We start from the raw sequence: 25,554 nt of genomic DNA, 5'->3' as shown, positions 1-25,554 counted from the left end.
AAGTACTCCGGGGTGATTTGTATTGACTCGGCATTCAATGGTGTGCAAAGGCTGAGGAGGCAGAAGGAGAGCATATCAAGGAAAGCAACAAAGATAAAGCTTATAAAATAAGATGTTTTATTTTGCATCTCCTGTTAGTTGTTTTCCTGCTACACTGCTCCTCCCTCTAAGGCATATGAAGTCCTTTTACATAGCCACCTAGCCAGATCAGCAAATGGTACTATTTTGCCACTAACACCTGGCTTCTGACAAGCTAACCCCAACAATTTAATTCTATTGGTGCACTGCTAGGGTGCAGTCACCTAGCTTAGTCTGTGTGCTCTGCTGAGGGCAGAAGCTCAGCTTATTCATAGATCTACCTCCCTTTGCAAGGGCTACTAAATATATTTAGACTTATTAACAATTCCCAACAATTCCCAGGTGGGCCCTGACTTTCCTCATTTACATCTGTTTTATTTTTGAAACTGTGGCTTCAACAGAGTTACTCCTGACTTTCACCAGTGTAAAGCAGAGGGGAAATCAAACTCCTATCGTGTTACTTAACACAATGTATAGCCACTGAATTTCAGTAAAAAAACCAAACTGCTTGCACTTAGGCTGGGTCTAAACTTGGTCTGGCATGTATTGAGAGTTTCCCCTTAGTCTCAGCACTGTTAACATAGTAGAATAGCCAATGTGTCTTCAGGGATAGGCTAGAACAGGATATGTGTGCTGCAGTGATGCAGTTTACTTTGGTATATTACTGGATTAAGTTGATTGGCATATGCCCCACACTGAACCAGTACAATGTATTTGCATTAGGCACTTGCTCTGCTGAAGCTACATCAATGTCAACAGCACAATTTTTCTTAATGTAGATAGAGCCAGATTGGTTTTTGCTGCACCAGCCAGAATGGGATGAGATCAGGGAGACTGGAATGACACTTAGATAGTGGCTGATTGTATTTTTCCCATGTGCATTTCCTGTTTTCAGTGTGTTTTCATTTCTGGGATTTGAGTATTTGTTAGGTTATTTATGTAACAGGTTCAAAATTTGGAGTTTGCCCTAATGAAACTAAAGGAATGTTCTTGCTCTGATTGAAGTATTGAGCGTATTTGTTTTGTCCCAGCTATTTATCTTATTTACTGATGTCTTTATTAAACACACAGATCTAACCTTTCAATAAAGGTAAAGGGTTAGATACCTATGCCCGCCTGTGAAACTTCAGAAGATGATGTAGCCTGGTGAAGTTAGGGCTCTATTACAGGAGTGGGTGGGTGAAGTTCTCTGGCCTGCGTTGTGCAGGTCAGACTAGATGATCATAATGGTCCCTTCTGACCTTATAAGTCTATGAAGTGTATGCCATTGCCCAAGAAGCACAATATCTGCCATAAGTTTCTGGCTCAGTGCATGCCCTCCAAGGGAGGTACAAAAGTCTGTGGTCTGAGGCAGTCTCATTTTGTGTGTATTTTGTTTTTTTAAAAAAAACCCAACAATTTAATTCCATCGATACACTTCTAGTGTGCAGGCAAAACCTAGCTCAGTCTGCGTGCTCTACTGAGGGCAAAAGCTCATCCTATTTATAGACCTGCTCCCTTTGTAAAGGCTACTAAATATGTTTAGACATTAACAATTCTCCAATATTTAGATCTGTTATGGGTCAGGTCAAACCTAACTGAAGTGATAGGTGTAACAGCTGCCTTTCATCAATGATAAATATAAAATAGCCAATAAGCTCCTTGGGCCTCACCCATAGTTCTGCTTAAGAAAGTGGATGGCAGCATCGGATTCTGTGTGGACTATAAAAAAATAAACTAAATCCCTTTAAAGGATTCTTATCCACTGTCATGAATAGACGATATCTTGGATGCTGTGGCAGATTAAATCCAGTTTTCCACACTGGATCTTAAAAGTGGATATTGGCAGGTTGAAGTGAATCCAAAGGACAGGGAGAACTTTTTTTTTGGCAGCAGAACCAGGCCTGTGGCAATTTAAAATGATGGGCTTTCAGCTTGTGAAATGTACCAGCCACAGTTGAAAGGCTAAGGGAGAGGATATTACATGGCATGCTTCTCTCAGCTTGTTTGTTATACCTAGATGATGAGCTGGTGCATATGAAAACATTTTTGAACAAGAACTGAAATATTTACACATTGTCCACGATAAGCTGAAGGCTGCCAATCTGAAACTGAACACAATGAAATGTGAAGGGTTTTTTTCAAAAATGTATTTTAGATTTGGGGGAGGGGGGTGAGAACTTCTACTGGCACAGACAACTGCAGCTGTACCAAGTAGATTCTGCTCTTGTTACAGAAGGTTTCTCTGGAAAGTTTGTCAATACTGCAAAACAACTTAGACAAGTTTCACACTTATTGATGTCAACAGACTTACTCGTAATTTACACCAATGTAAAGCAGAAGGGAATCCGACTCCTAATGTGCTATTTATAACACTGTTTGAATTTCAATGAAAACTGCACCCATTTATGCCAGGTCTAAATTTGGCCTGGCATACACTGAAGGTTCCCCCTTGGTGATCTCAACATAGTAGAGCAGCCCACATGTATGTCGGGATATGCTGGAGTAAAGAAGATATAGATTCTGTAACAACTCTGAATTGTTCCATCTACATTTCACACCAGTGTAATAACATTGATGTAGTCACACTGGTACAAACACCTAGTATTGATGTGCTGCACTGATGTGAAGTAGGGCTTTCACTGGTGCACTTTGTGTTGGATTAAGTTGCACTGCTGTAAACTCTGCTTTGCACCAATATAGTGCATATGTATTAGTTAATACTGGTGAACCTACATTAATGTCTTTACACCAGCCTGACTTTCCTTAATGTAGATTGAGCCAGAGACCTTGTGTAAACTGAGAGGTTGTACCAGTTTAATTTAAATCAGGTATTAAATTGGTACAAATCCCTGTGTGTGGGCATCCTTATTTCATCTCATAAATGTATTTTTTTTTCAGTTCATCTTAAACAGATTCCTAATCAACTTGCCAAATAAGATAAACCAAAATATGCTATGTTCAAACCATAATAAGTGTCCACACAGCCTTTAGCACCAATTTAACTAAATCGGTTTTTAAAAATCTTGTTTTCTGTTAAACTAGGTCTGTAGACAATGGTTGTTGCTGTAACAGCAGGGGTAGGGTGGGGTCAGGACTGGAATGAAGTTTTGCTAGTGGCTGTTTGTGCTTATCCTGTGTGCTTCAGTGTTTTCAGTTTGTTTGCATTTCTGGAATTTGGGTATTTGTTTTAGATTATTTATCTAACAGGTGTTCAAAGTTTGGAGTTTGCCCTAATGAAACTAAAGTAATGTTATTGCTCTGAAGTTCTTCAGCAAACGTTTTGCCTCAGCTTTGTTTTTATTTGTCTGATCTCTAAAATTAGATCTGTGTCTATTAAAATGCTAGTTACCTAAGCCCACCTTTGGAACTTCAGAAGACAATGTAGCCTGGTGAAGCATGTGCTCCTGCAGAATACCAACCATAAACACATGGCTCAGTGCCTGCCCTCTGCCTGGAGGTTCAAAAGTGCATGTGAGGTGAGGCAGGGCCATTTTGCCTGAACCTGAATGTTTACTTGGCAATTGTATAACCTGACCACCTGAGCCCCAGGAATCCAAGTCATCTGACCTGGGCCTGCTACAACTGTGCTGCCGATCTTTTATTGCAGTGTAGATGTATTCTAAGTAGATTATATCAATACTATTATCTTTTATTAACCAAACTTGTATATTACCTTCCTTTAATTGAGTCCTGTAACAGCTGCTCCATTATCAATGCCCAGGATTGATGACAGGCCTAGAATTGCCTGGGGTCATCCTGTTGGCCCTCTTTAAAAATTGGCCCAACATTAGATTTCTTCCAGTCTTCTGGAATTTCCCCAGTGCTCCAAGGCTTATTGAAAAATCAACATTAGTGGTTGAGCAATCTCCTTAGCCAGCTCTCTTAAAACTCTTGGATGCAAGTGTTCTGGAGCTGCTAGTATTAAAGATGTCCAACTTCAAAGGCTGCTGTTTAACATTTCACACGCACCCTGCCCCCCAAGATACTAGTGGAACTGAAAAAGAATATCATCTGGTGATGACAATCTATTTTTCCCCAAATACAGACAGAAATACTTATTTGAAAAAGTTGTTCCAGATCCAAATATTTTCCAACCCTTCAGGGTGAGCATTCTAAAGTTATTTAGTAACCAAATATGTAAATATAGATTCCATGCTTGAAGCTCCATCTCAAATTCACTCCTTGCTTCTTGCCTTTAGAATCACTTACATTTGGTAAAGTCCTGGTGAACTGTGTGCATCTATTAACTCTGCAAAAATGAGACCCTATTCAGAGATGTCACTGTTGCCTCAAAATCACTTTCATTTGCTAACACTCACTACTTCTTCCCTAAAGGTATATGACCTCTTTGTCTCTTCCTAAGTTTCTGGCACCTCTGTTGCTAGGTAGTTATTGAATTTTAAAAGTGAGCGTAACAGAACTGTTATGAATCCAATTACAGTGGAAACTTGATTATCTAAACTCCAGTTAACTGAAATTATTTTATCAACAAGTTGAATAGTCTCCAAGACTTGACTTCAGCAACTGTATCTTTGTATGCAGAGTGCCTTAGACACTGAAGTCCTTAAGCAAAGTTTATAAGATCAGCAGGATCTCTGCAGCCTTTTTGTCTGCAGGGCTCAAATGGTAAACGCAAACTTTGCAGACTTCTAGACCCAGCATCCTCTATCAAAATACATGTAATGTCCTAGTTACTGCTGAGTAATCAAGGTTGTTCTATAGTTCTTTCCTAGGGTTACTTCTAGTATGAATGATTGCTCACCTTCCAGTATATTTGACGCCTTTTGCAAAAAGGATGTCCAGTTCAGACCAAGCCTCTGAAATATGACTTGCAGAGACTGCATAGTTACTGCTTTTTGCCTGTGCAAAGAGTGCAGCATCAGGATTTATGAATTGCTGAAGTGGAACAAATATCATTGTCTTTGTCAGAATTTCTCTCTCCTGCTTGGTGTAACGGTAACTAACGTTGAGCTGGCTATCCCTCTCAGACTGTTATAGACAACAAGTCATTCAAAAATAATGGCACCTTAATCTTTTGGTACGAAACTTGAACTGGCCAAGATTATGACTAATGAAGGTCACTTTTAGTATTATATTGAGATTGCATTAATGGAAGTTTTTTAATTCAATGTTAAGGTTACACAATTAAAATTAGAGTCAGAACACTGAAGAACCTAAAGTAACTATCTCAGCCCTAATGAAAGGGTATGCACTTAACAACATAAACAGCAATATAGTAAGGCAGTCATTTTATTCAGTCCCTTTACAAATAAAGAAGACAGGTCCCTGCCTTCTGAGTTTACAATCTTAGACCCTGATTCTCCAGTGAACTCTGCACCAGTGGGGTCACTGCACCTACAGGATTCAGTTTAAGGGCAAGGCTGTGGTTGGCTTTGGCATGGATGTGCTGTGGGTAGGAGCGGCATATATGGCACCATACCCATAGTCCTCTTGCCCCCCAGCAAAGATTGATCACAATCATTATCCTCAAGCCTACAGAGTCATGACCTCACATTTCTCCACCCATGCGAACACACCAGTCAGCAGGGCTAGCTGGCTATGGAGATGAGCATGTGCTGCACTTATTTTAAGGGGTATAGCAGCTAGCAAAGTTTTCCTCTAGTGTCACAGCTCTTGCAGAGGTGATAAAGCTGCACACCAACAACAACCCATGCCTGTGCTTTCAGGGCCTGCTCAAAACCTATTAAAATCAATGACAGATTCTCATGGATTTTAATATCAGATCAGGCCTTAAATGCATGACATTTTCAATAGCCTGTCTTTTGGTTGGGGCAGTTCTGGGTATTCAAAAATTTGAGACCCTTTGGGTTTGGTTGTGGGGTGGGGGTGGAGGTTGGGTTTTTTTTTTTTTTTTTTTTTTTTTGTCAAAACAAGTGCTGAGTGCCCCCATGTCCCATTGATGTAATTATGAGTCAGTATTAGGAGAATTTAACTATTAAATAAAGACACTAAAAGAAAAACCATCAAGTATCATCAGTGAGGTGGGAAAAGTGGATTTTTTGTTGTTTGTTTGTTTTAAAGGGATTGGCAGAGCTCTTATCCTATGGGAGCTCATTAGATACCTTTTGTTGCTGGGTACTTGTAATATAATAAGACAGCCAATTACTTAAAATTAAACAGATGAACAAACTACCATCTCAGAAAAGCACATACATCTAGGTACTTGAAATTATGTAAACTATTGGGGAAGATTATTTATGAAACTAAAATCACTACCACTTGAAATGTTTAATATGAGGTTGAATAAAACTAAAGAAAATGTACTGGAGGAAAGCCTCCTTGACAAGTTTGCTGGGAATGGCCTGTTTTTTAGTATTTTTATTATGGGGGTAGTGCCCCGGAGCCTGAGTTACAGAGCATGACTCAGCTGCACTATACAAACACAGACTAGTAGGATGGCCCCTGCCACAAAGAGTTTACAATCAAAATAGATTGTTTTTCATTTCTAATGTCTCTGATTCTGCAAAGCTATCCATAAATCAGATTCCAAATAGGCATAGCTAACCAGTTGATAATTAGTTAAAAATGAAGGGTGAAGATTTGCCCCACGCCGGCCGTAGAGGAGACGATGGCGGGAGCTGGCTGGGCTCAGAACTCTGGGCTCTAGGCACCACTCGAAGCCGCCAGCCTCTAGCTTCAGGACGGAGGCCCCTTCAGTCCTCCTCTACGGCCCGGCCCGGCCCAGGTCGCCGAGCCCAGCTCGCTCCCCTCAGAGAAAGCGGCCCCCGCGAAGCTGCCTGGTGCCTGCCCGAGGCGGGCAGGCGGGGCGTGGGAGGCTCCCCAAAGGGAGCAGCTGGTTGGCCGCCGTGTGTGCGCGTCAGGCCCCTCTGTGCTGGAGACGCCGAACGCCCCGGAACCGGCACCGCTACAGCGGGGAGTCGCTCGCGGCGCGGACTCTCTGGGCTGGCGCGGTCACCGCTTTCGGCAGCGACGCGGCGGGCTGAGCGCGGCCGCCCCGCAGCCAGGTAAGGGCGCCAGCCCCGAAGCGCATCACTGGGCGGGGGCTCGAGCTCAGGGACCGGCCGGGTCGGACGTGAGTTGTGCGCCGCCTCCTGGGCCGGCCCGGGACTGGACGGAAGCTCCCGCGTGGGGTGGTGGTGGGAGCAGGCTCTCGCCGGGTCGGAGGGCGCTGGCTCCCCGGTGATCTGAAGGGCCGTAGCAGGCAGCGGAGCTGCCTATGCCTGTGCTCCTCTCAGCGTGGGGCGCCGCTGAGCTCTGCCCCAGGCGCTAATGCAGCGAGCCAGTCGCGCTCCGCGGAGGGGGAGGCCACGTTCCCCTCTTAGACTCGCAGGCAGTCGCAAGAACGGGGGGACGCGGCCGTGCCTGCGCTGGGCCGGTAGCGCCCGGCTGAGGTGAGGTGAGGTGAGGTGACTGAGGAGGATGGGCTGCCAGCCGGGCTCGAGCAAAGAGCAAGGCGCGCCCCGAACAATGATGGCGTGTTCGAACACGTGCCCGGCGGCTTGGGCTGGTCCCGAGCTGACCGCGCGCGCGCGCAGAGCCCGCCCAACGGCCGTTATCCTTTTCCGTTGGGGCCGGGCCTGGGCCGTGCCCCCAGGCCGTGGTCACTGGCTGGCTCGGGTGCGGGAGGAGACGGGAAAGCGGGTGCTGTGTGAGCTTGGCCTCTGGCCACGAATGTCGGTGCCGAGTCGCCACTGCGAGCTTGGGTGTGGCTGGTGAAGCAGCTCAGGAGAGTGCTGGGCTGGTGCCGGTACCGGTACCGTGAGCTCCCCACGGGCACGGCGCTGTGAGTCTGGGGATCGTCCCCCCAGTCCCCTCTGCCTCCTGAAATGAGAGAGACTCAGCCCGAACTGGGAATAGCTGTGGGCAATACATGCAGAAGCTACAGCTGAGAGAATCTCCCCATCCATTTTTTATTTAAAAATGGGGTCTCTTGGCACTTGCTCACCTTCTTTGACTTCTTGGAAGGTGCCTGCCATAAGAGTTCTTATGAGACAAGAAAACCATATTAATTGGTTGTTTTTCAAAGGTTTTTTCAGATTTGCTTTGCCCAGATACCTGGGCATGGGTGTGATATGAAAATCTAAGTATAGGGGGAAACGTAATTATTAAATCCAAAAAGAGGACCCTGGTGTGTTGTTTGAAATATTTTAGTTTTGGGGTTAATTGGCTCTTCACCCTGTGAGTTCAAGATAAAAAATCATCCTCTGCTTGGATGTTGTTAAAGGCTTTTTGAATAAACTGGAAGTGCACATTTTTGAAAATATGAAAGGGGTGGTTAGGTGGTAGCTCAAACAATCCTTCTTTCCTATAAATCTTTTGTATACTGAAATGTCTGTGAAAATATCCAAATGGAGCTGTAGCGCTTGTTGCAGCTCCATTGCAATGTTGGGAATGCTAGTGTAAGCTGCTTCTACAAAAAAAAAAAAAATGCCAGCAGCTGAACTGTACTAGCCTTCCCACTCATGGAGGTGCACCAGTGCTAAAGCAAGAGTGGGAAAACTTCTTAAACTTCAGGGTAGACATAGCCCAACAAGGTCTTGTTCTGCGGTCTGAACCATGCAGGCAGATTGATGCTGCACTGTGGAGTCCTGGCTCAAGTCATTTTGAAGAATTAGGTCTTAAATGTGCCTTTCTGGGAATTGATGATGGTTTTTAAAACTTTAAAAAAAAAAAAAAAAAAAAAAGTGTTTCTTTTGTGGTGAAGTGTGCAGTGCTGTTTGTTTGAGCCCATGTTCTCTCCTACACCTTCCTGTTCAGTTATGGGCACTTTTAGCTTTTGGAGTGGGTAGAGAAATGCAGATTTTGCAGGGGGAGTTAAAGAACGTATTTAAGTTCAAAATAGGAATGGGAAAAACTCCTAAAGGAAACTCAGGGGTTAGAATCACTCCTAAAAATAGCTTAGTCAGTTTCTAGAGTTTCCCTTTCTAGCTCAGGTGCTAGTAAATGTGCAAACTCAGCAGGGGAATACTTAAATCCAGTCAAAACATTCAAAAGGCATTTAAAAAAAATAAAAAAGGAAACATTTTAATTGAATTTGGGCCTAAATTAAACTGGGTCTCCCTTTGAACAACTAAAACTACATACTAAATTAAAAGCAAGTAAAAAGTGTGAAAAAGATGCAGTGTAGCCAAACAGCATAGATCCAGACTGCAGATTTACTTTTCAGAGTGAGTGTTTAGAATCACTAAGGTGCACAAGACAAGTTCTGTGTAGCAAGCTGCAGGGTGAGGTCTGATAGCACCACATGCCGTTAAGAGGAGTCGTGCAGATGTGTATTTCACAAATGTTCTAGCAACCATCCTTGAAGAATGCAGAAATATAAGAGTATTCACAGGCTCATATCACTTCATGGCAATAGGCAATTCCTCTTACTGTAAGGAGTAGTGGTATTAGATCTGTTTGGTACACTTTAGACAATTTTTTTTGTCAAAATATGCTGCATTGTCATGTTTTGTGCAGACACACACCTTTCAATTAAGTTCTTGCCAGGAAGATTTCTGCAGTCCACAGGGAGTTCTGGACAACCCCAGAGAAGGAGAGATGAGTAAAAAAACCTGACTTTTTTATTAGAAAACAGACACTTTGACGCATCCTTTTCACAAAAAAATATTTGAAAAGTTTTGTTTTTACTTCAGTGTGGAATGAAAACAAATGTGAAACCTCAAAGTTGTTGCAGAACAGAATGGTCTTCTTCCCTCCATTTGTAAGCTGTAAGTTTAGGCAAATGTCTTGCTAGATCTTTAAATAAATGCACAAAGAGGTGTTCATACTAACAGTCATAGCTAAACATTTAGGCTCCTATCTGAGGTCTTTGCTAGAGTCCTGAAAAATGGAGCTTTCCGATGCATCTGGCTTTCCCTCCCTCTGCAACTATACAGTGCCCCAAGCAGAGCCAAAGTGCACACTTTGTCCCTTGAAGAAGGGAGAGTGATGGCAACAGCGATGTGGCAGATGACACAGGACATAGATTACCACTGAGAAACACAAGCTGTTGGGGAAGCAGGAATCAGCATATGCATGAATGTTAGTTCCTGTTCACATTAAAAAAAGTGCACCAGTGTATCTACATCAACATAATTACACTAGTACAAATCTCTAGTATTGATACATGCATTGATGTAAAGCAGGGTTTACACTGCAATTTAGGCTTTGTCTTCACTACAGACTTGGGTTCAACCATGAGTTTTTCAGACATCCAAGTGCTCAGGCAACCATCATGTCCTGAGGTATAAGGCACACCCAGAATTCGGTTATCCTGCATATTGCTAACCCAAGGTAGCTGCATTGAAAATGCGCAGTCACGGCCAGTCACAAAAATTAAGATCTGATGGTCTTCCATTTCCTTCCCACAAGCCCTCTGGGAACCAATTCCTGCATACTTATCTTGCCATCTACCTGTGCTCTGACCCCTGACTGGATGCTTCATGTGCCTCTGCTCAACATCCTCTGTCCCACATGGCTTGTCTACATACAGTTTCTCCAGCTTCACCCAGCTCCGATGTTGGATATAGCAGAAGAGTGCCCAGTAATAAGCCCAGATACCAGTGTGCAGCTTTAGGCCTAAGCAAGGAAAAAGCACTACTTTAACTCTTCAAAGAGGGATGTTGAATTGTAAGATTTTATATCTCAGCAGCTGCTGTCTGAACACAGGATTATATGGACTGGATGGCAGTGCCAGAAGAAGATAAAGGGGCTGAAGGTGAGGTACTGAAGAACATTGTTAAGAACCTCAAATCCGGGGAGCGTTGCTCCAACAATATCTCTGTATTATGAAGAACAGAACCATGTTCTGAACAGCATCTGAGCAAAGCCTTCCATTTCAGGATGGTTTCACCTGTGGAAGACAAGACATAGCTATGCAAACTTCAGGACTTTGCTGTTCTCTTTTGAACCAGGGTGTTTTCAGGTTAACAGTGCCACTATAACTGTTCAGGCACTCCCATCTCCTGTCATGAACACATGTGAACCCTAGGCAAAATTTGGCCATAAAATACAATATGGATTGGTTGAGTAGTACAGTAGGCTCTGATATAACAAAATAGACATTCAGTAGAAGGGATTCTTCATAAACATTCCATCTCACCTATACCATAATGCCCTTCTTACTGTAAAAAAAAACATTTTTATAGAATATATACTTGATATGGAACTATCAGTGGAAAAACTGAACTCGCAAACGGTTGCAGGGATCTACTCAATGTTTAATTCGACAGAGTTTGCATAATTAAGCATCAAATAGGTGAGACCTGCCCTAATGGCTCCTATAGCTTTGCAAAAGGAAAGTTATTGAATTCAAATAGTGTTCTCTTTCGTAGAACCACCCCAGACAAAGTGAGTAAATTAATTAGGCCAATGTAGCTAACAGGATAGACACACAAGGAATTGAAAAAGTGTGTTGGTGTGGCGAGGAAGGGCACTACGGCATACAGGGTCACAGTGCTGGAAATGTATCTCAGCCCTTTAGCAGCTTTGGCCTTGTCTACACTAACCCTTATACTGGCAAACTTTGTCGTTCAGGGGTGTGAAAAAACACACTTTCCTGAGCAACAAGTTTTGCCAGCAGAAGCACTTGCGCGAACAGCACTATGTCATCGGGAGATGCTCTCCTGCCAACATAGCTACCACCACTCATTTAGGTGGTTTTATTGTGTCGACGAGAGAGCTCTCTGCCATCAAAGTGCTCTTACAGTGACCCAGCTGTACCAATACACCTGTGCCGCTGTAAGGTGAAGTATAGACTAGCCCAAAGTCTAAATCTTTTGGTTGAAGTGCAGGAGGTGGAACTGCATGTGTGAAATGTTTCCTCTGCGGGGGGCCCCCCCCCTCAAAAAAAATTCTCAGCTCTTGGTGCAGCTGAACTGGTATTTAGCACAAGTGGGAACCTTAGCCTGGACCTGTTTTTTGTTGCTTTTTTTTTTTAAACTACTATTTTTAGTTAAACCTGCTTACAGAAAGACCCAGTGGAGCCACTGTTTTGAAGTGTGTTGGGTCATGGAAGCCTTGAATGAACTAATGCTCCCCCTGGTACTAGCTCTAGTTCAGCTGAACCATTGTTGACTTGTGGGAATCTAAGTAAATATCACCAGTGTAGAAAATGGTTTTGCTGTTTTCCCATCTTTTGTTCTTGATGATTAGAATTTTCTGCCATTCAACAAAAGATATACTAGGAGGATTATCCTGAGTCTCTCTGGCTTGGTCTGTGCTGCTGGCAAATTTCGGCAGCATTCCACAGGAGATACACAAGCTACAAACAGTAGTTGCTGGCACCTTCGAATGCAATTTATCAGGTCTTGCTTCCTCTGGGCATTTACTATGTGATAATTGGGTGTCTAGGACTAACTAAACACCTAATGAATAATTAGCATGGCCATCATTCTAATGATTGGTTTTTCTTATAGGGTTGGCACTGGTGAACAGGGAGAGAGAATTATTTTTAGGCCTTGGATGGGATAGTTAACATATTGCAATCAAACAATTATCTAAATATTGTTCCTTTCACTCAGATATCACTGTCTTGATTTATGGATCCCAGTACCTGAAAGGACTTAAGCATGGGCTTAAAATTAGATCTGCTTATTTTCATCTGTGAGCTATTGAAGCTTGCATTTCTCACCACTCTTACGGTTTCTTTTTTTATCCTTGCTGTGATGAATGAGAATAATAGTTTTGACTGTTTTGCGGTGTGGTAAATTTACCATAGCTGTTCCAGTGAGATAATTATAAATAGACACTCACACTTAGGTTCTTATATTCAGTGAATTTACAAGTAAACGATGGATGATCCAGTCCTTGTATAACACTCTTGTCCTTCAATAGCACATTAAAAATTAAACTTTTTTTTTTTAAAGCTCTAGGGTCTACATGTGAAACATTTTGTATGTGGCATCTAATTTTTTACATCTACCTTATTTTTAACTTTTAGGTCTTGAAAAATTTTCCATTGCTGAAGGAATCACTCTACGAAGAGTTCATCTTATGATGTCCAATATTGTATCCTCCTGGATTTTAAGTTCTGCAAGAAACAGTATAATTGTTTTGCAAGGAAAAGGACGTTTGTACTCAAGATGTATCACAAACAGAAACAAGATGAAATGGAAGTGTGGGTTTGACAAAGGGCTTCTTTCCCGTATTGTGCTGAACTGCAGCATAGACAATATCTTCACCTTAAAAAAAGCATTCAGACATAATTCAACTGAAGAAGAGGACTTCAATCTTCAGTTGACACCATCGCAAATAAATTATATACTAAGAGCAGGTGAATTGTCTCATAAAATTCATGAATGTGATGGTAAAAGCACAAATTCTGTGCTGAAATTTGAGAGTAACCAGCTAGCTGCGAACACACCTAATGAAGATCGTAGAAGTGCAGCCACATGCTTGCAGACCAAAGGGATGATGTTTGGGGTTTTTGATGGTCATGCTGGTTATGCATGTGCTCAGTCAGTAAATCAGAGGTTGTTTTATTATATAGCTGTCTCCCTGATGTCTCAACAAACACTGGAAGAGATTGAGTTTGCCATGGAATGCATGAAACCAGTTTTGCCAATTCTGCAGTGGTACAAGCATCCAAACGACATGTACCAAGAAGTAACCTCACTGTACTTGGATCACCTCAGAGTTTATTGGCAGGAACTATTGAACCTAGACATGGAACTGGGATTCAGTGTAGAAGAAGCCTTGATATATGCATTCAAAAGGTTAGATTCGGATATATCACTGGAAGCTCAGGCTCCCTTAGAAAATGAAGTGATGAGAAACAATGCCCTTCAAGTGGCTTTTTCTGGTGCAACAGCCTGCGTGGCTCACATTGACAGTGTTCACTTATACATTGCAAATGCTGGAGACTGCAGGGCAATTCTAGGGGTTCAAGAGGAAGATGGAACATGGTCTACGCTCCCTCTTACTCGAGACCACAGTTGTTTCAATGAAGCAGAAATCAGAAGGTTAAAGGGAGAACATCCTAAATCTGAGGAGGAAACTGTAATCATGAGCAACAGGCTGTTGGGGATTCTCATGCCCTCTAGAGCTTTTGGAGATGTCAGATTCAAATGGAGTAAAGAACTGCAACGCAATGTTCTGGAGAACGGTTGTGATGTTGAGTCTTTAAATATTTATCAGTATGCTCCTCCCAATTATTATACACCTCCTTATTTAACTGCAGAGCCTGAAGTCTCCTACCATAAACTAAGGCGTCAGGATAAATTTCTAGTCATTGCTTCAGATGGACTGTGGGATATGCTGAACAATGAAGAGGTTGTAAAACTTGTTGCAGAACACCTAGCACAAGCTAATGTGCAGAAACCAAGAGTGACTTTTGAGAAACCAGCCAGCTTGGGTTACATGCAAAGTCTGCTGCTTCAGAGAAAAGCCAGGGGTATTGTCTCATATGACCAGAATATAGCCACTCACCTCATAAGGCATGCAGTTGGAGATAATGAATATGGAAAGATAGCCCATGAGAAACTTGCTGCAATGTTGACTTTACCTGAAGATCTAGCAAGGATGTATAGAGATGACATTACTGTTACTGTGGTATTTTTTAATTCTGATACAATTGACAGCTATTACAAAGAAAATGAATAGGGACTTGCATTAATATTGTACCATATGATTGCCAGCTATGATGCTGGGGGCCGTTAATGTTTATTTCTACTAATAGTCAAGCCATTACAAATGCTATTGTCTGCAAGTCTCCTGTTCTTTAATAGTGAGGAGCCATGAGCTCTTTTGGAAATTTTCTAAAACAACTGGTTTGTAACATTTTTCTGGGCTCCCAGTTTTGTGCTGACTGAAGTAAAGTGTACTGCAGCAGCTCAGCAGAATGTAAGTGAAATCAGGAACGAAAGACAGTGAGCTTGATCCTGGGCCTATTGAAGCCCATGGAAAAATTCCTAAAGTGAACAAAAAGCAGACAAATTGATCTAGACTAGTATAACTTGTCAGTGATGGGTAGCACTTGTAACAGAACCCAGAGCAAAAAGGAGCCACTGTTCAATGACCTCATGTAAGATAGGCAAAGCACAGTAGTCAAAACCTATTACTATAATGGACACTAGGTTGTATTAAATACTTGAAACCCACTCCCTTAAACTAAAGAGTTTCCTTGTAAGTTTGGAAATTAATTTAAACCAAACAGAAAACAAGGCTATTTGGACTTTTAAGACTGTCAGATTACTTTTTGCAACTCATATTTTATGTCTTCTATAAGGAAACAAACTATACTTTTTCCAGACTGGCTGACTTTGAAGTGTGAAAATGAGTAGAAACAGCATGTGTATGAACATATACATGTGACAGTCCATAGCTCTAGTGCACTTTAAACTAGTTTACAATCCTGTCTTCAGGAATATTATATATTTCTAATTTAATGAGTACTTTTACCCCACCAACAGTACTTGATTGGAGTATTTTTTTATTCATATTGTCTGGTTTACTAAAAATCCATTTTATGTTAGAAACTGCTGCTTTATTGCACAATATTTCATAGATCAATCTGTGAAAACTGTAACTTAGGTATTGTTCCATCTATGCATCTGGAATCATGTAAGTGCATCTGAAACTTAAATGTAGCAGTTCAAAAAGATATTGCGTTTACTTTTCCTTTTAAAAATTAGAATTGATGACAATACAGGCCTTTCACCAAAGAGAACTTAACTGTTGTTTCTTCCACTTGCCCTCCTTAGGGCCATGGGTACAATGCTGTTTAAATGCTTTTGATTACTATTCAGCTCCTTATTTTCCTAGTGAATATTTCTTTTTTTTACATTTAAAACACTTGTGTTTCAGTTGCACTGAAAGAATCAGCATTGTATAGCTTTTTCTGTATTCCACCTTCTAGAATGCCATATTTAAAGCTTGGAAATTAACTTTACTTTCTTAAAATCTGGCATACACTGTATTATGACTTTTCCTGTTATGCATTGGTAAATGTTGTTTGTGAGAATGAGGCCTCAGTTTTACTGCTGTTTCTACTGGGAAAGTAGCTGTGTGTGTACTGCACAGCTAATAATATATGGAGCTCTTTTTTTTGTATTTTTCCCCCTCTGCTCCATTTTTTTTTTTTTTAAAGGGTGACTTTTTTCTTAATTTTCTTGCAATGTTAGGTGTTAAAGATATCTACAGTTCAGAGGATATTTCCCCTCCTAGTAACTTTAAAGTAGATAAAGTCTTGGACCTAAATTAGTAGCATTTGTGTCATGTGGCTTTTTCAAAAAATAATTAATTTATTAATCAGTATATACCATTTATTAATGATTTGCAGAGCATTTAAATAAGATTCTACTTTAAAGCTACCTAGGAAGCTGTACAAACTGTTTAAAAATGCTGATGTGGATGATTAATCATAGGCAGACTTGAGACAATCAAATGTATGTATTTTGATTTTACACTAACAATTATTGCACCCCGGTTGCAACCATCACAGCTTTCTCTCCATATTATCTAAAATGTTCCTTTTCCTCAGATATCACTGTCTTATCGGTCCCAATACCTGAAAGCACTTAAGTATGTGTCTATCTTTAAACCCAAGCTCAACTGCTTTGCATAATAAGGGATGCTTCCCTGAATCAGGGTCCTTGCACCATAAAAGCAACATACCTTAAAGTACTTTGTTTAGCACATATTGAAGCACAAAAGGCAATTTAACTTTGAAGCAGTTGGCATTTTTTCACACTGCTGATCAAATATGGCATTTCAGTGCTTGATGTATACAGCAGACAAGGTGGCTGAAGGAAGAAGATTAGAGTCTTGGATTGGTGATGGAGGCTGAAGGAATAGTTTGTGTGAGGGGGGGATGGGGGAAATGTTGCAGGGGGTGTTGAAGTTTTGGTGTCTCATAGTCCTATTTAGTCTTAATCCACCCCTGCTGGCTGAGGTGGCACTAGGCTCATTGATGTGTCTCATTTGGAAGAAGAGGAGAGAGGATGTGGAGGAGAAAGAGTAGGCTGTGAGCAAAGCTAAGGAGGGGACTAGCCTCAGAACAAGTTTTCTGAGAGCCCTCCCCAAACCTCTAGCTCGCATTTAACCTTAATATCTCTGAATGGTTTAAGTGGGATGTTTTTTTCTTATGTGCCTACACTTGCTTTTTTGTAAGTGTCTATGCATGAGCAGCTGTATGTTTTCATTGTGTACATCAGTCAGACTCTAACCATAAAAATAGTGCTGTAAAGGAATGTATATCTAGATTGCCTCTTGTTAGATAAGAGTATATTTCATTACTGATGTGGCTAAGAGAACAAAGGTGCTAGACTGTGGTAGAGTAGATAAAATCAAAACTTTATATATGATTGTTTCAATCAATATGATCAATAAAACGCTTAGAGGTAGATGCAAGCCTTTTTCTGTTAGATCTGCAATACTGTACTTTAAGTGCCTAAGGTATAGTTAAAATGACTTCGTTTTTAATTTTGTGAATATTGTATATGATTCAAGTAGTCCAGGGTTTTGTTGTGCAAAAATTGAGCTGTGTGTGCAATGAGTGTCCTAAATGGTCTAAAGTGTTACTGCTACATATGCAAATATAACTGTCTTTTGCAAATTGGTGATTATTATTTTGGGGATTGCAGTCACATCTGACAATAGAAATGGTACTAGCTCTAATTTCATGCCAGTTTGTGCCTGATTTAACTTGAAACACTGTAATTATTGTTCCTTGGAAAATGGTAACATTAAAGCAAGTGCTGAGTGTTCAGTTCACTGGCAAATAATGGTGTTTAGCTGCACAGTCTCTTGCATTTTATTGCAAACCAACTGTAGTGGCCTATTCCTGTTGGTGATTAAGTTGATCGGAAAACTTCATCAACTTCAGTGAGAGCGTGGTCATACCTTTATCTTTGTAACTGCAAAAACATGTCTATTAGGCATTAATATGCAAGGTATGCGTGCTTTGGAGTTGTAACATGTTTCAGTGCTAAACTAATGAAGTTAATATGTTGATCATATCTCACTTACAGGATGACTTGATAGCTGAGTTTAATATGTAAACCTTGCTGTATTCTAAGCATCTACTGTAACTTTACTGACACTTCAGTTGGCTCAGTTTGGGTCAACTTTGTCTAGAGATTAAACATTTTCACTTTAACAATATCTTTTTATAGTGGGAAGCTATATCTAGTTAAAATGTAATACTAAATCTACACTGCCTGTGGAACTTGTTTTTTCACATACCCCTCTAATGTGCCTCTTCAATCTAAATAAAACAGTCTTAGTTGAAACACTGGTGTACGTACTCATGCCTTCTGAGAAAATGTTTTTACGTAAACCTGATTTTATCTTGGATATGAACTATAATTTTCTGGCATTTTTTTTTAAACTTCTTTACATTATGTAAATATATATGTATTTGTGCATTGTTTGCTTTAAGAATGCTTTTCCCTCTATACTTAGAGTGACTAATTTGTATTTAAGTTTTCAAACCTTCATAGGGTTTGTTGATTTTTCTAACTTAATTCTAAATATTAAAGTGAATTAATATTTTGTAAATAAAAACATGCATTGTGCACTTGTGTAAAAATTAATTTCAAAATGCCACCCTAACAGCCAAATCTTATTTGTATTGGGGGGTCAGAGTGGATGTGGAGAGCTAGGTTAGGACTCGTGTACACTGAAAACTTACATTGGTATAGCTTTGTCTCTCAGAGTGTGAAAAAGCCACAACCATTAGAGACGTAGCTATGTCAAACTAACCCCTGGTGTAGACTGTATAGAAAGTGCTGGTTCGACGGGCGAACTTTTCCGTCAACCTGGTGGATTACCTACACTGAAGAAAGAACCGCTCCCATCAGCATAGGTAGTGTCTACACTGAAGTGCTGCTGCTATAGTGTTTTAAGTGTACACATACCCTTCGTGTACTAGACTCTAGAGTGCGGCCAAGATCAGAATACTACTTCTGCTGATGTCATCAGCCAGTCTTCAGGGTTGATGAATATGAAGGTTAGAATCAATCAGCCTTCCTGTGTATATTTCATTGTACTTCACTTATCTACTTGAAAGTCCTAAATTTCTACTGATGTTGCATTTACTTTAATAGGAATGGGAGGGGAGTAGGGGAAGCAGGAAGACTTTAGTTCCAAGAACTGTTTTTTTTTTTTTGTTTTAGTTTTTTTTTAAACACCTAATTAGTCTGATGATGGTCCTTGTCAGTTGTTGGCTGTGTGTGTTCTCACTGTGTGTATGCTGTCCCAGCTTTGCGCAGATAACCGAGACACCAAACCACCATTGGATTATCCAATAAGACCAGAGATCCATGTTAGTCCCAAAGGTGCCAGGCCAGGTTTACTGTAGACAAAGCACCATCTTAATATCCCAGAGACTCTACAGGACCACTAACACATATAGGCTTGTTACAATGGACTAGCTCAATAAACGGTGGGACTTTGTTTCCGCCTCAGCTGGACCGAAACACTCTCTTCAAGACCCTCCCTTATACACTAATACAAAGAAGTTGCGTGTTGCCCTTCTTATGTGGTGAGATGCCACCATATGACGTAGTAAGATACCACCTTTTACCTTGTACCACATGGTTTGCCCAAAACATCTTTGTTCATCATATTGTCATTCTGAGAGGTCAGTAAGCCCTCATTGTCTTTGGGTATTGGGATGTTCTGGTACTTTTCTGGAATGTGCTTGCGTTAGTTTTCTTTACCTAGTGCTTCTTTAGGAATGTGTATCAGCTCTGTTGCCAGTTACTGTGAGCCTGCCAGCATTCACAGCATGGCTTCTACTAACTTTGCCTTATAACAGCAGGCTTGACTATTTCTTTAGCTCAGGCCTCATACCTGGCCTGTTATACTAGGCCTCATGTCTAAGGCTCTCACTTTCTACTACAATCCCCTGAGTTTAAATAGTGTGAATGGATGTTTATACTACAGAGTAGATTTTAAAAATCAGCAATTTAAATCACCAAATGGAAAGCCTTGATTTAAATCGTGACTTTTAATTAGCTTTTCCATTTGTACTTCAGTTACTTTCTAAACAAGGGTGCATTCTCATTTGTTGATATAGCCATTAAAACATGTTGATTTATAATTAAATAGAGCCTTTACACTAGACTTGGTACAGTTTTTTTTACCTGGGAGGGTACAGTAAAGCTACACAATTGCTTTAATGTGTATAGTCAGTTATTTTTCAGATTCTTAATTGTACGTTTTTAGTATGTTAGAAAATGGTGAATGATAAGCTACTTATTTACTAGATAACTATCTTGCTTATGATTTGTGTTAAGCTGCATTAGAATAGTAACTGGAATTTAATTAACTATATATCATTTTTATTAAACAAAACAACCTTAAATGTTTTGTGTATATATAAACTTCTCTTATCAAAACATGTTTCACATTACAACTAAATAATGTATTTAAACAGAGAGATTAGCCATAGTCAGTGAATTAAATTGATTACTTCAGGTCAACCTGGGAAAATTTTCAAATACGTCTAAGTGGAAGTGACTGGAGCATAAATTCCTACTTGCTTAGTCTCCGAGACAACAGTCTTCTAAATTATGTAGGCTGTCCTTCAGACTTTTAAAACTAGTAGATCTCATTCCTTCCCTCCTCATTTTTATTCATAGACTGGAAAAGAAAGACCAGTTTTCCTGCTTTTCCAACTCCCAAGCAGTTTCTCAACTTTGAATGAATTTGTCCAAATGAAGCAAATATGCTTCATGTCTGCAGAAGAGGATACTGCTGTTTTAGCACTTAAATAAACTCTGTTTCCAGGTGCTTAGCTAGTGACTTCCATCAGTTTGGTGGTGTGACTTTCTTTAAAACACTATAAGCGAACATTTGAATGGGTCATCTAAACCCTGACATTTATTGTGATTGGCATGATTGAAGGGTGTTTGTTAGATGTCCATGTCATAGCAGCAGCATCTTCAGCGGTTAGACATCTACCCAGGTAGTTTGGGTTGAGAATATTGGCAAGAAAATGAGGTAAGTGCTTGATCCATCCACTTCTTTACTGCCTGCATTTTAACTTTATTGTTGGATATTTTTCTTCAATATCGCTCTTTAAGTTGTTTCCAAATTTCAGTAGCATCCGCAATGCAGTAGCAATCTCTGTAGTTTCTCTAAGAATATGGAAGTATGCTGAACATACCGAAACCATCTTTTACATTTCTTTCTTTTGTCGATGTAGACTACTTAGGCTGTTATAAGTTCCGTCTATTTTTGTCACAATTGTTCTCACAGACTGCTATCAGAATAGTCCAGTTCTTAATAAATAGCACAAAACAGCCAACCAGTAAATTCCATCATACATATTAAGGGAGAATTAGTTTTGGGTCTTCCTGCTATCTTCAGTCAAGCTGAAGCAAAGTGCCTGTTGCTGAAATTGCAAAATATTTAACACTTTTCCTAAGTACAACTGCAGGAATAAAGTCTTTGGTTAAAAGATGTCAAATGAGACTGCCCTAATGTAAGTTTCAGGTTCCCTTCATTATTGTCTAGTTTTTGTCTCATCTTTGCTACATTTGCAGCATTGTCTGTGACAAAGCTATACACTTAAAATTATTGTTCAGTTTGTTATAGCTTATTGCTATTTTTAAGTATTCTGCTACATAGGCATTTCCTGATGCAGAAGTTGTTCCTATAAGATAGACAAAGGTATCTTGTGTTATCACACGGCACATATTACTGGATCATTATATACATTGCTGGATGCTGTGTATGAGGTGGAAATTGAATACTTGGTTCCACTCATCAAGACTCATTAACAAATTTTCTGCAATGTCTGCTCTGCCAAATGGAGTGTAGCCTGGTCATTGTTGATACTGGACGCTTAGTAGTTAGGGTGGATACCAGTGAGACATGGTACGTTCGATTTGCAGATTAATAAGGTTTAATGTGTAAGGTTTTTTAATAAATATACTAGTTAAATACAAGGCCTAAAATTAACTACAATATATTATACTCACTAAGCCTGGAGAGCTAAGCTGTCACTCAGAAGGCTGTATACAGGAACTGCTTTCCTCAGGGGCCCTGCTCAGGGAGTCAGTGGATCCTCTGGTCTGACCGGCAGCACCTCCCGTGGAGCCGGGCGTTGATGGAGCATGCCCCTTTATTTAAGTAATAACTTTTTACATTTTTATATACAGTTTTTATTTAATATATATATTATTAACATTGGGCTTTTACTTTTACTTTTTATTTTTACTATAATAATTGACGTCATTAAAACAACATTTAGTAATAAAAGGGGCAGTAAAAAATACGCCCCTTAGCAATAAAAAAAATGTACCCCCAAATGTTAAAAAATAACTTATTCCCCTCGCTGTTACCTATATGCGGCTGCAAGCATACGTGTTATGTATTTTGTCTTATGTGCCATAGTGTGCAAAAACTAAAACATCTACAAAGTTACTCAGTAATTCTATTTGTTTCTGCCAACCGAAAAATATCATATTGTAGGAGTCAAAATAGGCAAGCAAGCAGTTTGTTACGCTAAGCCTCAAAACCATAGTCAAGCAACTCCAGTTGCACTGGGCCTCTAACAGTCATCATGATTGAACCATGTCAATGAAATGTTTTGAACAAGATGAAAGGCAGAATGTTGTATAAATGAATCAAACAATTTTTTAATCTATGGAGTTATTCTGGAATTTCTTGGACCTAATTATAAATTCATCCATGGTTTTACTTTTTTTTTTGATAGACAATTTACTGTCTGATGCTTTTTATAAGGGTGAAGTGGGTGAGATAATGTCTTGTATTGGACCAAATTCTGTTGATGAGCGTGATGGTGTGTTTACCCCACACTGGAAAGGAAGGGGTTAAAAGCAGCCTAGGGTGGCCGTGCAGGGAACAGCCAATCAGGGCCCAGCAGGCTTACTTAAAAGGAGCTGCAGGGAGCAAGAGAAGAGAAGACTGCATGTTCCTAATGGGCTGCAGGAAGTTAGCACCTTGGACAGAGCTGTTGCTGGCAAGGAGGGTGAAGGAGGGAGCAAGAGGGAGCTCCTGGCTGGTTGCTGGGACTCATGGGCTGGAGGCCCTGAGAAGAGGGTGAAGAAGGTGGTGGGGCCGCAGGGAGGTGGCCCAGGGAATTGAAGCAGTATTGGCAGAGAAGTTAAGGAGAGGCATCAGGAGGCTGCTATCTACAGGGTCCCTGGGCTGGGACCTGGAGTCGTGGGTGGCCCTGGGTCCCCCCCACTTGCCACTGGGGAAGTGGCTGGACAATTGAACGGACATACTTCACCCCCTAGAAGCGAAAATACAGTTGGTGACACGGCAGCAGGGCCAAGTCAAGTTCCAATTGCGGAACTTGGACTGAGGCAGATCTACAGGCAGGGAAGATGATGAGAGGGGCACTAGAGGAGAGGGAGCACTGGCTGGCAAAGCTAATCCCCAAGACGACCAGCAGGAGGTGCCACTGTGGTGAGTGCACTCGGTCACAAAAAGACAGAGAACTGCGCAGACTTCTTCTTAAGTTCTGGGAAAGATACTCTGAGTATCACACCTAAATGCAAGGTGTAATAGCTTGTTTAGCATAAGCAGCTAATACATATTCTAAGGGACCACCCCATTAACCTTAACTGTGACTGCAGAGGTGTTATGTCTGCATTAGAGAGCATACAGCAGCGCAGCTGTAAGATCTCATGTAGCTGCCTTATGCCGATGGGAGAGAGCTCTCCTGTGAATGTAACTAATGCATCCTCCTACGAGTGTTGGAAACTATATTGGCAGGACATAGCACTGTCCATACCGGTGCTTACGTCGGCAAAATGTTTCACGCAGGGATGGAATATTCACACCTCTGAGCGACGTAAATGGTAGTGTTGACGTAGCATAAGTTATATCACTGGTGGTGGTGGTGGTAGATGACTCTGAAGTTATAGACATTGCAGATGATGCATCTTCATTATCCCCTTAGTCTAAACTGCAGCTGGAGCCTGAAATGTAATGGTGTTTAAAAAACAAATCACAAACAAAAAACAAAAACACCCACTGAATATTACTCAGTGCACTGTTCCTCCTCCTCCCGCTGTTTGTACACTTTAAATATTATGGTTTATTCTAAACGCAGTTTTATAGGAAAAATAAATAATACATCATAAGATTATGTAAACCCTTATCTCTAGTAACACATCAGATAGCTGAAAATCCTCCACTTTTTTAAATGTTAATTTATAAATGCCTAATAACTTCACTTTTTAAACAGGAAACCTTCACCTAGGATGTTTGAGCAATAAAAAAACTTAAACGTAAATGTAATTAATAAATACATAACAAATTGACATACTAATTATATTTTGAATACCCACACTTTGAAATTTGTAAGTAATCCATCCAAAACACAAATTTATGAGAATCTAAGTTACTTGCTAGCATGGTAAGACATGAAGAATGAGCCAAAAAGCCTATAAGAATGGGGCAAAAATAAGTTTACTAATCAATTGATCCAGATTGTTCAGATGTGTCTATATCTTCAGTCTGGCTTCTGAGGATCATTTTTCATAATGTCTCATTGTGACAACCTGGCCTTGCATTTGTTTGTTGCACTGTTTACATGTGGCACATGTTTCTTTTTTAATCCAGAGGTACAGGAATTTTTTGAAAATATTCCCAAATAGGATCTCTTCTACAGTCTACCAGCCTGTCTAATTTATTTTTTTCTCTCCAATCCCCAGGTCTTGAAATCAACGCAGGAGGCAGCACTCTGAAGAATATTGTCCTTTCTTCACACTGTGTCTTGCTTTGACCCCAGTGTTGCTCCTTTCTGGTTGCACACTTTGCTCCTTCTCCTTTGTTACAAAACTCCCCTACCCTCAGAAAAATTAACTAACAATAATCCAAGACTTCTGCTTGTATAACCCCTATGCCTTTTCCACTATAGTATTTATTTATTCAGAAAAAAAAAGGGGAGGCAGTTGAGAAATTTAATGAGTTTGGTTGTTTATATCTCTGTCTCTTTGCATGTATTTATACACAGAGCAAGGCCATTTACTTGAAATGGCCATACCATCCTGAAGCAAGGTCTGGAAGTTACTGGGCAGATCAATTTGTTTCCATGAACTGGAGAATAATTTTGCAAGGTGAGGTGAAGTCAGAATCAGTTTTCAAATTATGATTGTCTGTGACAATCAGAGGTCAGGTAGGGAAAAGCTATAAAATAACAGTATGAGAACATCCCAGGTAGATCCTCATGATGTCTCCTGGATGTCAGAAACCAGGTCCCAAGATCAGTGATGACTGCCAGTCTCTTGCACCCAGTCGCAGAGCCCCTAGGTTCTCTGAGAGGATCAAGCTCTTAATACAGTATATGATGTATTGTGCTGTATTTATGAAGCTTGACCTAAAAAATCAGAGAAACATCATCTGATTCTTTATATAAAAATCAGCCTTTAATGCAAAGTTTTTGATAAGAGGCTCATGGACTGAGCATATTTATTTACATGTTTTAAGAGATCAAATTAAATCTAAATTCCATACAAAATTATAAAACAGGTTTATTTTTAAGAAACTGTACATAACAATCCAATTTAAATACATTTCTAATTTTATTTTTTAATCAATTTTTAT

At 40.4% G+C, this 25,554-nt stretch overlaps 1 protein-coding gene across 2 annotated transcripts; it reads left to right on the top strand.

Annotated features, from left to right (window-relative positions):
- Nucleotides 1–6,580: 6,580 nt before the first annotated feature.
- On the top strand, nucleotides 6,581–18,523 carry PDP2 (pyruvate dehydrogenase phosphatase catalytic subunit 2). 2 transcript variants are annotated; one of them, XM_067540094.1, is made up of 2 exons: nucleotides 6,581–7,046; nucleotides 12,965–18,523. In XM_067540094.1, exon 2 carries the CDS (start codon nucleotides 13,018–13,020, stop codon nucleotides 14,623–14,625), a length of 1,608 nt encoding a protein of 535 aa, XP_067396195.1. In that variant the 5' UTR covers nucleotides 6,581–7,046; nucleotides 12,965–13,017; the 3' UTR covers nucleotides 14,626–18,523. The 2 variants fall into 2 exon arrangements, with proteins under 2 accessions (XP_067396195.1, XP_067396194.1); XM_067540093.1 differs by lacking the exon at nucleotides 6,581–7,046 and adding an exon at nucleotides 10,360–10,741.
- Nucleotides 18,524–25,554: the final 7,031 nt, after the last annotated feature.

This window comes from Emydura macquarii, unplaced genomic scaffold, assembly GCF_026122565.2.
Source record: "Emydura macquarii macquarii isolate MOO-44397 ecotype Brisbane River unplaced genomic scaffold, CSIRO-AGI_Emac_v2 contig_561, whole genome shotgun sequence".
NCBI classification, from domain to species: Eukaryota; Metazoa; Chordata; order Testudines; family Chelidae; genus Emydura; species Emydura macquarii.
This window is presented reverse-complemented; position numbering and strand designations above follow the sequence as displayed.